This window comes from Tyto alba, unplaced genomic scaffold, assembly GCF_018691265.1.
Source record: "Tyto alba isolate M040663 unplaced genomic scaffold, T.alba_DEE_v4.0 Super-Scaffold_40, whole genome shotgun sequence".
In the NCBI taxonomy this organism is placed as follows: domain Eukaryota; kingdom Metazoa; phylum Chordata; class Aves; order Strigiformes; family Tytonidae; genus Tyto; species Tyto alba.
This window is the reverse complement of record NW_024881316.1, coordinates 24628527-24641986: the sequence shown is the minus strand read 5'-3', so window position 1 is coordinate 24641986 and position 13460 is coordinate 24628527. Positions and strand designations below refer to the sequence as shown.

General features: G+C 37.7%; 1 protein-coding gene across 2 annotated transcripts in view; it reads left to right on the top strand.

Moving 5' to 3' along the window:
• The first annotated feature begins 303 nt into the window (after positions 1-303).
• Positions 304-13460, top strand: part of TINAG (tubulointerstitial nephritis antigen) — a 50256-nt gene continuing 37099 nt past the window's right edge. The window contains exons 1-4 of one of the 2 annotated variants that reach the window (XM_009971316.2): positions 304-763; positions 5081-5144; positions 6123-6212; positions 7830-7944. In XM_009971316.2, the coding sequence (XP_009969618.2) occupies positions 394-763; positions 5081-5144; positions 6123-6212; positions 7830-7944 (639 nt within the window). In that variant the 5' untranslated portion in view covers positions 304-393. The remainder of the gene's footprint in view (positions 764-5080; positions 5145-6122; positions 6213-7829; positions 7945-13460) is intronic. The other variant, XR_004409527.1, reaches the window with a different exon arrangement.

Here is a 13460-nt window from a genome sequence, read left to right as displayed (position 1 = left end):
CTTCCTTTGACATCAGGTACTCACTTCTCACATTGTTTTGATTTTAGAAGTTAAAAGTATAGAACTAATATATTGGACCATGTATATTCTGTATATTCTGAAAACTTTAAACTTTCTCACTTGCAAAAGAATGCACCCCACGTTTCATAATGATGAAAACATAGTTGCGGGTCTGTTGCCAGTACTTCTGTATCTTGGGCAAATAAATGACTTTACAACATGTCTGACTAATAATTAACACATACAGCGTCTTCCTAGAAAACCGTAGTCTGCAGCTTTCTGTTCAGATTTCCTTCTGAATACTAACTGAAGGTATTACATCTACAGTAAATTAACATTTACTGATAAACTAAAGCACAGAGAGACTCAAAAAAGGCTGCTAGAGTTGGAAGAATGTGGCTCAAAAGTCAGATATTGCTTTTATATTGCATTGCAAGTGAAGTTTGGATGGCAAAGCGTCTTGACTCTGGAAGAAATTTCCCCCGAAGACTTTACTCTGCTGAAGATGACGGTTCTGAAAATTGGAACAGGCTAAAAAGGAGTCTGTATCAGGGAAAGTCCTGCAGGGTACGAGGCTGTTGCACAGGAAGAGATGATGACTGCAGCTTTAACATCATCTCCAAAGCAGCTATATGTTACTGTGATCAGTTCTGTGCCTCAGGTTCTCCTGGCCCTGTAGACTGTTGTGCTGACTACTGGGATGTCTGCGACCACCCTGCTGAGCCCACCAGATCAGATGAGCCTTGGCCACCTCCAACATCAGGTAGGTACAGAGAAAATATGCTGTTGGCATTAGTGCATCACGATAAAAATATACTTGGAGGTAAAATTATTGATTACTCTTTAGAGTGTATACATCCTAAAAATGTGACTAAAGACATAGTGGACAAAGGCACTGAGCATGAAGTTGGAGTAAAACTTATGCTTGCTGTTACTTCTTTGTTTCTAGGGACATATTTTCAGCATTGGTTAGATCATATTTCTGTTGGACAAAACCTCTGTCCAACCTGAAACTTCTCAGAGATAATCTTGTTATGGCAAAATTAGTGTAATCTCAACAATTTCAGTAGAGCTTCATGGATTAACATGAGATGAACAGCAAGATCTAAACTTTTGTAGCCATCAGTAGAAATAAGTCATCAAGAAAACTGAGGGTTATCCTCAATGGTACCACTTTGAGGTAGTCTGCAACGGTTTTGATCCAGCATAGCTTTCCTCTGGGTCACTATTTTTCCTGAGACAGCTCCAATGCAGAAGCAGGTGAAGGGATGTGATTAGAACAAGGATTTCTGGCATATTTTAGTCTTTTACTAATTAGTTTGTAGTGGAAATTCCTCCAGAACTACTCTATTTCTTTTAGAACTAGACATTGCAAAAAAATTATCTACAAACAGCTGATCATCCCTTGTCTCCCGCATAGTCCAAATCTCTGCTGTGAGAAAAGTTTAGAATTGTGGATTTTAAGACTATGTAGCCTCTTACTATTCGTAGACCAAATATGGCTGAAAGTGTGGAGACTGTACCAAACTTTCAGAAGCCTAAAATCAACAAAAATGCAACCATGACTTTTTAAAATGAGCCTTTTTTGCAATAACCCTGCTGTTTGCATTCCAGCACTTAGACCACAAGCTCTTCAGGAGTCTGTGATCTTAAGACAGGCATGCAGCCAAAATCTGATAAGTGGGACTGACAGAAATGCTGAAAAACAAACTGGATTTTCCAAAGTGTTTCTAATGATCTAAAAGAATGTTCTATTATTTATGTAAATAAATACATTTGTTTCATATTTATTTGGTGCAGTGGTGTATATTATTTCCAGCAGATCAGGGGGCTGTTGTCATAAACTCTACATAAACATTTTGCAGCATTTCTGCTCCAGAGCTGACAGCCTGTGGGTCTAGTTTGGCAAATTGTTTAATGGAAATGAATCACTACAAAACCTGCAGCAGTTTGCCATGTGGGTCCTGCCGTAGGTCTAGCTATAAAAGTTAAAAGTGTAACAGAAGGTTTAGATAAGGGAATAGGTGAGTGGTAATATTTTTACTGCCTTTCTTAATCCATTTTTTTGCATGTGTGTTCACTGTTTTATAACTCCTGGACTGTACATACCTGCCAGAGGTAACAATTATATTTACTGTATTCAAGCACCTTTATTTGTCCTATATGTGATCTTATATCTATATTTTATATCTCATCTCAAAATAAGATTTTTGGATTTCTGATCCTTAAAGTGCCTCCCTGATGGAAAGTCTGCAGCTTTTTAAAATCTGTATTAGATATTTGTTATGTAGGTAATTTAGGGAGTAAAAGTGGCCAAAACACAGCAGGGGAAAGAAAAAGAAAACAACTCTAGAGGAACTTTCTAGAACTAGAATGTCTGAGGAACAGGGAAGAGAGAATCTAATTGGAAGAAGAAAATGAGGAAACAAAAAGGGCTGAATGCCTGAAGATTCAGCAAACTGTGAAGCATTTTTAAAAATGACATAGTTGACTTCTAGTGACTGAGACTGCACTTCTGCCTTTGGCTAAGAATTATTTAAGCACTAGAACACCACATACACAAAAGTACTTTTCACCTGGAAGATTCTGATCTTTTGGTTGCCTGTGGTTTTGCTCTCAGTGCTTCCTGAGTCATATTTCTTTAAATAAACCAATAAACTGAAATGCTTTACATAGGTTGGAATGAGAAGCAATAGAACAGCTCAGTGCTTTATTTCTGGATCCCTGCCTATTCACTGACTTGGTGCATGGCAGCAGTAAGCCACGCTTTGACTTCTTCCATGGGTGTGCACCATGCTGAGAACTAGTCTTAATTTAACTATGTGGAAGTGCTTTGACTTTGCCTTTATGAACCCAGCATTCAGTATGTTTTGATGGCTTTCTTGTGTAGTTTCACAGGAAACTGTGCAAATTCCTGTTTTAGATACCAAATAGAACTTCTGGATTTTTAAAAATTATTATTATTTTAATTTTTGTGATTAGGACTGTTAGAGTTTTATTTATTGACTATATTTATTACTTATTTTGTCTTTTTGTTTCAATTACTCTGAGGGTACAAAAAACCCTGTCACAGTCAACACACTGGATCTCAATCTGGTGGAGGTATAAAAGTGACATCCAGAGAGTTTGCTAATTGCTTTTATACTACAGTGCCAGGATCTGGCCTGCAACTGAGTAAACCTGGAGACATTTCACTGAGAGAAGTACTTATATCAATATTGGGGGCAAATAAAGTAAGATCTGTGAGAGTATAGGAATGCTGGACTGGAAGGGAAATCCTTGTTTATCAAATATTCTTCCTTCTAATCATGATTTTCACATCATATAATCCCATCCATAAAATTATCAGGCTGCATCTTCAACTTAATTAATTTCCCACTCAACATATTAATATTCCAACCTAATATATTCACAAGCAATCTCACTGTGTTCTCATGCAAACAGTGTCTTTTAGCTTAGATATCTCTGCTGTCTACTACTGATGCCTCAGGCAGCACTCCTGGCCCTCTAAATCTTAATTTGGCTAGACTAAAGAAACTGTATGGTTTTAATCTTCAATACCCTAAGCATACATTAATAGAAAGCCTCTTCTGTACTTGTCCAGGTTTGCATTTTATCCTGAGCACGGGCTGTGAGACCTGCCAGCAGAGCTCCAGTGAGGCTCTGTCCTGTTGCTCAGACGTTGCATAAATACTTATTTCCCTTGATATACTTGAAATATCTTGCTTAATGCCTCCTTCCAGCTACTGTCTGATGCTGACTTTGTGACAGACTGTGACAAACTGTGACACTTAAGTAATTTTATTTGGGCATTCTCTGAAAAACATTTCGGGTCTTAGCAGAAGCTGAATTAGAGCAGACACCTGGGGCCCCAGACTGCTTAGGTAGTGTATAACCCACCGATGCCTGCGCTAGCTAACATAGCTTGCTGCATGGCTAGCAGGGAAAGGTAGACACTCCTAATTAATTCATCAGATCATGTCTACTTCTACACATCGGTATGAAATTAGCTATAGCTTAGAAGTGCATATTTCTCTCCTGCCAAAAAAGGGGGTCTAGGCAGCTGAGGCATACATGTGTATGTCTGGGCAGCCAGACTTCAGCCCTTGCCCTGAGGGGGGGATGGCCTTCCTCACACTTGTGGTGGGAAAAAAGCGTGATATAATGCAAATACAAGTCAACACTATATGAACATGAAATATGGTTTAAGCTTCTTGAAAATGGAGGAGAAAGGAGAGTTTGGGGGTTCTGGCTCCAAACCCTTTCAGTGGGGGAAGTAAGATGATCTCTAGCTGTAGGCTCATCAGTGGAGGAACCGTGAGAACAGGCTGGAAAACAAAGACCCATGTGATAAATGTACAATGTTTATTATAGGCCTGATCCAAAGCCCTGTGCAGGCATCCTTCTTTTATTGAAGCTTTGACAATCAACCACATTGAATAAACAGTTTATATGGAAGGTCTTAAAACACACACAAAGTCTTTTCTCTGTGAAATGTGATTGAAGAAAAAAGTAAGGAGGCATGTATTTGTTTGGAAAAATTATCACTCGATTTAAGTTTTATAACGGCTTCTGGAGAGTATGTGAAAAATGCATTTGCCTTGAAACACAATTGAACTGTCTGTTTTCCAAAGAGGAATTAAACTGGTGAGGAAAAATAATATATTACAATAGGTTTGGAGCAATTACTAGGTTTTTAAATTCTAAAACTGGAAATGATGTCTATTTTAATTACCGATTAGAAATATATTTTTATTAGAAACATATTCTTTTAATTACTGGAAAATAACTTTATTTGATGAATTATTTTTATTTACATATAAGGTAATTTTTCAGTGTGTGTTTTGAATTTGTTGCTGATTTTATTTACTATAAATGATAATGTACCTGGTAAAAAACTAAAATACATCAAGCTGTCTTCATTACTTGGAAGAAACTGGAAATAGATGTTACCATCTTTCAACTAAACAATTTGTGCATAATGCATACAACCAATTAATTTAATAGTAACAAGAGGTTTGAGTTAATTCACTTCAAAAATGATTATTTTTTTTCACACATCTTTATGTTATGTTGGCAGGTTGTTATAAAGATGGCCGATACTATGGAGCAGGAACAGTAATTAAAGACAACTGCAATTCCTGGTAATGTTTCAGAGAACAGCAAATTGAATTTTATTTAGCATATGTCATGAAACAGGAATTAAGGTAGTGCACATCCTTAAATTCATATTAAACATGTAATCAAATCAAAATAACTGGACGAGTGGTGCTATATTAAGGTATTGTAGAACTAGATTACAGCCAATTTAGAAGAATGGCAAGAGGTCAATGGGCTTTCTAATCGAGATATGAAAATGAGGGTATTAAAATCTCCTCCTACTGGCCTAATTCTGTTTCTGCTCAGTCAATCTGCTGGCTCTGACCTGAGTTGAAATAGTTTCAGCCTAGACGTGGGCATTGACCTGAATGCAGACAAACCAAATATCATTAATTGTTTAGGGGATTATTTTAGAATGCCTTCCCCTATTTCTTTGGCATGAGTGATGAGACCTTACATTATTTCACAAGGGAAGAATATATATATATATATGTATATTGTAAGAAAGGGTTGAATTGTTTGAGCATCCCTTTCTCTGCCTTGCGACATGAGCCACTGCCCTGTTTTGCCTCTCCAAAAACCAGCTCTGCATCTCCAACTCCAGGGCAGCTTGAGGGGCTCCAGCAGCACCCAAACAGGGTTGGGGCCCCCACAGCTCTGACTTTAGCTCAGGGCCCTTGGAGCAAGGTGTCTATGGTCATATGGCTCCTCTCTGTGTTTCCAGAGTGAAACTTCTTCAAAACACCTCATTTACAGGACATTACCTTTTTCCATGGTTTGGTCTTACAAAGAGGGAAGCAAAATTTTTCAACTATGACCTTTCCCATGAGTTGTAAACCTTCCCTCCTTGTTCCAATTAGGATTCATTAGGTAGTGAAGTAGCAAGAAGTGGCATTATGTTTTCATAAGTAGTATGTGACATTTATATTGTTTGTGCTTTTTTTCTTCATCTTCCTTCTGCTCTTAAAATGCATATTTTTCCTTTGACAATTTTCTGCTCAGTGATATTCTTACCCTTTCAGCAAATGCGTCCAGAGTCTCTGGAAGTGTTCAAAAGAAGGATGCCTTGTTCGCCAAGACTTAATTCAGCACATCAATTCTGGAGATTATGGGTGAGAATTCTTTTATTTTAGAGTTTTTTTTTTTTTTTTTTTTTTAAACCACTTCACTGCATATTGTATGTATGTGCAAATTACAAAATATGCAGCTGTCCCCACCCTTTCCTTCCCCAATTACATTACAGCTATTTGACAGTAAATGCACATTTGTGAAACTTTCCTAAATCTCTGCCAGATTATAGTGTTTTAAATGAAAAGATACTGAAAGTCTCATGCTGGTAAGAGTTAACATTGTAAACATCTAAAACATTGTCCCAGTTTAGCAGAATTTTTTTCCTCACAAAACCTTATTTAGATCACCTTCCCTTATTTTTCACTTTATTTATTACTTTGGATAGATATTTAAAGTCATTTTTTCTCTCCCCTCAAGAACATTGTTCCACATAGCAGAGCTCTAGGTAACGTTGGAAGAGGAGAGGGTGGGCCAAATGGGGACCAAGATATCAGAGCTTTTTGGGGCTCATTGTATTTCTTGCTACCAGTTCTCATTCCTCCCAGGTAGTGCAGAGGGATTAGGGACACCCCAGTTCCATAGCTGTGCCTTGGGAGCCTGCTGGCCATTTGCAGAGACACAGGGGTTGCCTTCCTAGAAGCTGAGGTGCTAAATTCACCAGTGAAGCCTGCCCAGATTTCAAGTTGTGACTCAGTGCCGAAGTATTTTGTACTTCATGGGAGACATTCAAACCAAATGAGTTAGGATAGGCAATCAAGTTAGGCACCTGGAGCCCTTCACCTCTCTCTTGTCAGTGATAAGTGATCAGGTTTGCCACAGGTGGTTAAGGCCACCTCAGATATGACTCAATTTCTGCAGCAACTTGCACTCTTCACTGACTACATGCAGATCTAAAGCAATGAGGCTTCTCATTTGGGTAGCATGAATTCCACCTCCTTGTTCCTCATACACAGGCAAGAAAAGAGTAAAGAGAATGCTCCTCCCTGGGGCTCATCTCCTTTACAGTAATAATCAATTTCAGTGTGTTCCAAATGTGTATGGCTGCAAGGTATTTTTTTTCTGTTGTGCATACAGTTTGCAGGGTTAAAGCTACAATCTGAGTCTAGCCTACCTGAGAGTAGACAGAGAATAACTAAAGAGCCATGGGGATCCCTTTCTCTCAACCTGGCTGTTGGTGTAAAACTCGGGCAGAGGGCGTCAGCTGGGTTTTTTGCTGGGTTCAACAGTGTCTCAGTCCTGGTGCACCAGAGCTTGGAAGCAATGTAACTCTTTACATGACGCTGTTAGTTCTCTGTGAGCATCTGGTCTGAAGCATAATTTGAGCATAACTTCAAGACAACAGTAATTGTTATGACCGAGCATCTTGTTTTCCAGTAGTTCTCTGCAGCATTGAATGTTCATCTGCAGGCTGACATGATGCTGACCTCAAATCACCACTTTTCATATACTGCTGTGTTGTTCCATCCTACACTCATTTACAGTGGAAGAGCTTGTACGAAATATTTTCTCATGCATTTTGAATACAAGGTTTTGAACTTTAATTTGGAAGATTTTGGGATTTTAATTTGTTAGTGATGCTCTTGCAAAGGAACAAGGTATTCACGTGACTGGTAGCTCTAACTTAGGTTTTGTTTGTTTATTTTCTGTCTGTGAGAAAGATGGAAAGCTGACAACTATAGTCAGTTCTGGGGAATGACAGTCGAAGAAGGTTTCAAAAAGCGCCTGGGCACCTTCCCTCCCTCTCATTCATTGCTGAATATGAAAGAAACTCCAGTAAGTGTCATGTACAATTGTTAATTTTTTAAATAACTTTATCACGTGGACAAATATAAGATTATGATTCAGGGTTTTAACACTAAATGCTTCCATGCTGATTATGAAGCTTGCAGAATATTTCTCCAAGCCATAGAGTATGTGGTCCTATTGATGGAAATCAAACAAGGAGAAGCAAAGGCAAATGCTAACCACATGGAAACTGTGCACCAATATTAATTCATCATTGTAGATCACTGGTGTTTGAAATATTTACTTCTTCAGGATGGTTCCATATTATCTTCTGCGTTTGCTAATCATTGCACATGTAGCTGTAACCAGAAAAAAAATAATAATCTGGGTATAGTTCATTAAGGCTAACAGCTGAGACTAAACAGCAATCTTTGAAAGAATGTCTGAAAACCTATAAGATAAAGTAATGTAAAGATGCAGTAGGAGGCTGTTGTTTTGGCCAAATGGAAAGAAAAATGATGGGAAGCATGGGAATATGAGATGATACACTACTACCAGCTTTCTAAACCTCTTGGCCATGGCCATTTCCATGGCAGCTAAATTAAATTTCCTATCATACATTTATGCTCAAATTAGTTTTTCAGCAAAGGAAATACACTTTAATTTATTAGGTAGGTTAAGCAATTAAAGAATAAACACATAGTTATTGAATCCAGAGTAGATTTTCCAGTGCATTGAATTAGTTAGCTTCTTTCTTAGAAGGCCCATAATTATGGAAATCATAGACTGAAAATCTACCTTCCTCACCATAGTGAAATTAGAAAAATTGTAAGAATAAGTAGATAGATCCAAGGTTTGCAAATGACATTAAACATAGCAGGTTTTTATCTTTGATTTTTATATAGTTCAGGCAAGTGATGCCATCTGATTATCTCTTTGAAGTCAATTGGTAATGCTTGTTGCATATGTATATGGCAGAAGGATTTTTACATCACAGGCGGCCTTGTGGGGACAGCACTGCAGAGCTACCACTTAACAGGGGGTTTTGGGAAGGGGGGATGGCCATGTGCCTCTTCAAGAATTTTAACAATACTGACCCTTTTTCTTGGTGCAGACTGGTTCTTTTTCCCACACAAAGTCAACTAGCTCCCTGCACTAGCATAGAAAGGCATTAGGTTGTAGCCCAGATTGGCCAGCTTGCTCAAAATTACACTCTGGAGGGTTGTCAGAGCAAGAAGTTGACAGAAATTAAGCTTTGGAGTTTTGCCTCATATGATTTGCTAGAGTACTCTTTGCAGTCAAAGAAGGATCTGTTTCAGTTGAAGATGGCGACTCCAATTAAGACAATGATATAAAAGAGTTGTATTTAGTAGGTATTATTTGACGCAAATTACCAGTGAACTGCACTGAGGCTTAAGAGAGGTGGGGTTGATTTGCTGTTGTTGTTGTTGTTGGCTCTTTCCTGGAGGAATACAATATGATGCTTATGTAGCAGAAGCAAAATGTGAGTATCATGTACCTAGCTCAGAGATCAATATCTACATTACTAGCTATCTAGCTAGATGAGACAAATACCACCTAGGAAAACAAGAAAGGGAAGGTTACAAGAAATCCTTTACAATATTTCCTCTTTTCCATTCAGTTTGGGGTAGCTGGTCAGTCAGTAGTCCTGAATTATGTCCAGCCTATTGAATCATTGTTACTAGGTTTCCTGCAGCTTCTTTGACTGCTACACTACTTAAGGCCTTTATTCCACTGATACATTTCTCAGGCATATTTTCCCTACCTGCTATCTTTTTATGAAATCTGAACCACAACCCAACTACCTTTGGCCCTGACAGACACCTGAAAATCTTCAGTGCATTCTTCTCCAAAAATCCAGCTTTGCATATTCATGCATTTAACCCTCAGAAGTCCTACATATTTCTGGAAGCACAAGCTTTGCACAGGATTCTAAGAAATCTTTCTCTCTACTTACAAAAGCTAAAAATATAAAATAATAATCTCTGTATGACTTTCTCAGCTTCTGGAGAATTCTCTGAGCTTGCAGAAAATTGCTCTGAATTGTACATGATCCCATCACCTACCTACAGCTTCTCTTCAGAATTATTAGCACTTTCTTGTTCTTTCCCCAGTGGTTTCTGTCTCAGATAGTTCGGAAGTAAAAATATTTTTCTCTGAAGCTTCCTGTGAAGCTTCAAATCTTCCTGATTCTAACCCCTTCTAGTTTTCTAGAAGAGCATCATCTCTTTAATGTCCTTGTTCTGCCTCAGGAAATTTTCTATATCTGACACATTTTAATACTTCACAAGAACATACAAAATAATGGTTTTCTCCACTCACAGACAGTTCCATATCTACCGTCACTGCACAATCCAGCAAGTTCATAGCGTGGATTGGGCTCAGTAGGGGTACATAGACAGATTCTTCTAATTGGTAAACCAATAGTAGCCATGGAGTTAAATTCCAGGCACTTTTAAAGATAAATATTTTACCAGGTTTTCAGAGACATTTGCCCCTGCTTTGCCTTCCATGAATAATTTTCTGTCACTGATATTTTGTGAAGTATATTAATGCATTTTCAAAGTCCTAAGTGATAAAAAACAAGTGAGTTTTCAGGACAATGTTTCCATTAAGCTTTACCTGTAACGAGGTGATAGCTCACAAGATAGTAAAAAGATACGAATAACAAAATTCAGAAATAATGATTTTTCAATATTTTTCAGAGGCATTCTTCGAGCCTTAATGGCTTGACCTGTTAGTGGCCTTGTTGAGTACTAATTCACCTGCAGGCCAAGGTACTAGTTACTTATTGTGGATAAATTGGCACTAATTAAATATTAATGCATTCTCTGGCATAATTACTGCCTCTCCCACTTTGCAAGTGAGAAAACTGCAAGTCATTTGCCCAAAGTCATATATTTAGTTGATAAAAATGATACAACAAGTGTTCAGGAGTTTTTGGCTATATCTTGTACTGACTTGATTAAAACTTGGTAACTTTGCTAATGTAGAAATAAAATCATAGCTATCCATTCATTAAATACAACTGTTTGGTTGTTATTTTTTTGTTTAGATTTGTTTTGGTTTGGGTTTTTTGTGTGTTTTTTTTTTGTTTGTTTGTTTTTGTTTTTACTTTAAATTAAAAAAATTTCTTCAGCATGCTACTGGTATACTATTTAGTGAATAAATTACAGTTTCTGGTACCTAAGGGCTTGCTGTTCTGATTATTTTCTACTGCCTTTTGGGGATGCTTGAGAAAAACATTTTTGTGTGGAAGGGGCTCCTTACTCAATTTCATGCAAAAAATTATTCAAGAATGTAAAGCTTTTCTGTGTTAACCACTTTACATCTATGTCAGTGTCTTAGTTCTCAGCAGTGTTTTAAAGTTTGGTTGTGGAATAGAGGCTTTTTAGTTGCTTCTTTGACATATCCAACTACAAATATTGCTTCATAACGTTACTTCAAATTAAAGGGTGTGACAGAGCTACATTTCATCTTACGGAAAACACAAACTTCTTGAAGCTGCTCACAGAGCTTTTAAAAGCTTTGCTATTAATAAAAGACTATATCTGCTCAGTAAGGTGATGCTTATGTCTGGAAGGGTAGTTTAACATGATGACACATTATAATACCTAAAAGACACCGATATGGAACAAAAACTAAATCTGAACTGAGTACCTTCTGCTGCAGAGTATGGCTAGACCTGAACATGGACTGACAGCTTAATCCACCACTAAAACTGCTGTGAGTTCTGACAAAGCTGAAGCTCCCAGCAGTGTCACACATGTTATCTGAGAGGGCATTTTGAAGGTGTTTACTCACTGCAGGAGAAAGTGTAATTATTCTTGAAATGCTATGTAGCACAAAAATAACTGCCATGCCATTAAAACACATTGTGATACAAATTTGGTGGTATTCTGTCAGTAGTGTTCTGCCAAGAAGTACATTGCAATGGTGTGGTCTGCAGCTGCCAGCAACAAGGTGCTCACCTAAGTGCCATCTTACAAGAAAATGGAATATGCATTATAGTAATAAATCATCATTTGGAAGTAAGTATAGAAGAATTAGTAAAGACAATGTGAAGGTGTACAAAGTACACAAGCTATTTCACTGATATACGGCTTTTCATAGTAAAAAAGCTCAGCAGTTGTAGATCTCCCTCTCGCAAACTGAAGGTCATGCATGCCCATTTTGTCTTCACAAAGCAAGTGATGTCAAGAACCTTTTTTCCCACATTAAAAAAAAATATTGCTTTCCCTCAGAAAAACTATTGCCACATTTGCACATTCAGTAATCCTCAGCTGTTTTTCTCTGATGGGCCATCTAGCTTTTCCAAAGAAGTCATAGCTGAAGTACAAGTGTTTATTTGTATCCACTTACCTTCCTGTCAGACTGCTAGCTTTACTGCAGAGAATACATATGAAGGTTTAAAAATAGTTTGCCAGTCATTTTGCTGATTGCATTGTGCTGTCTGATGCTGGTCCATGGAGTATATGTTGGGAAACAATTGCCTAGACTTACTATTTGTCACAGAACAGCAGTGCTTCTCAATATCAGGGTAGCAATTTCTCAGACAAAAAGCTAATGTTTCTGGCTACAGGTCAATTCTGCATTTCTAAATGATAAGGGCGAGGGTTAATGAGGGATTTGCTCTGGGATTTACAATATGAGGCTATTAAATACATTGGCAGTAGTTTAGGCATGTGTAAAGTAACACATTGTCTCAGACCAGAGATCTACTTAGAATTTTGCGTTTCTCAGCTGCTTCATTTGTAACATTGTAAGTAGTCATTGCCCACATAAGTGTGGTAAACAACCTTTGCAAAATTATACTTGTTTCCTGGTTGATAGTGAGCAGTCTTATCATGTGAAAGAAATGCATTTTGTCTGGGATTTCGCCTGTATGATTCATCTTCAAAGTAAATCTTGCACTTGTGCTTGCTCATTAATAATGAACATGATAGTTTAGCAAAATATTCTTTAATTTAGCTGTTGCTTTCTGTGTGTCATTTGAGGTTGCGAGTCCCATGTATCTAACAAGCTTTTCAAAATGCAGACTTTTGAAAGTAATGGATCAAAATATCAAGATTAGTATTTTATCAAGATTTAAAAGATTACTGGCTTGTTATGGGTAGAGGTAAGACTTTCAAAAGCACTTAAGTGACAACTTGCAGTATACTTTAATGGTATTTAGGACTCACAGCCTGCATCTAATGTAGTGAACCTAGAAGCACTTGAGAGTTACTGAGTCTGGGCATACGCCCAGACTGTAACAATCTATCTCTCTGTTGGGGCTTATCCCAGTCTAATATCAGCTACAGATGTGAAGTACAAGCTTCTTTTTTCCTTACCTACTTCTTCTCAACCGTGGGTTTTCTGTGGGAAATCCAGGGGTCCAAGCTGGATGGAAACACCACTGTTTCCCAATGTATGCAACAAAGTGATCTGGATACAGCCAAAGTGGTAAAGTTCGGTTTCCCGAGTCCTGAAATAGTTTGAAAGAACTGGCCCCAAATGTTTAAGTAATTTTAGGAAAAGGTACATAGTCTTATAAGTCACAT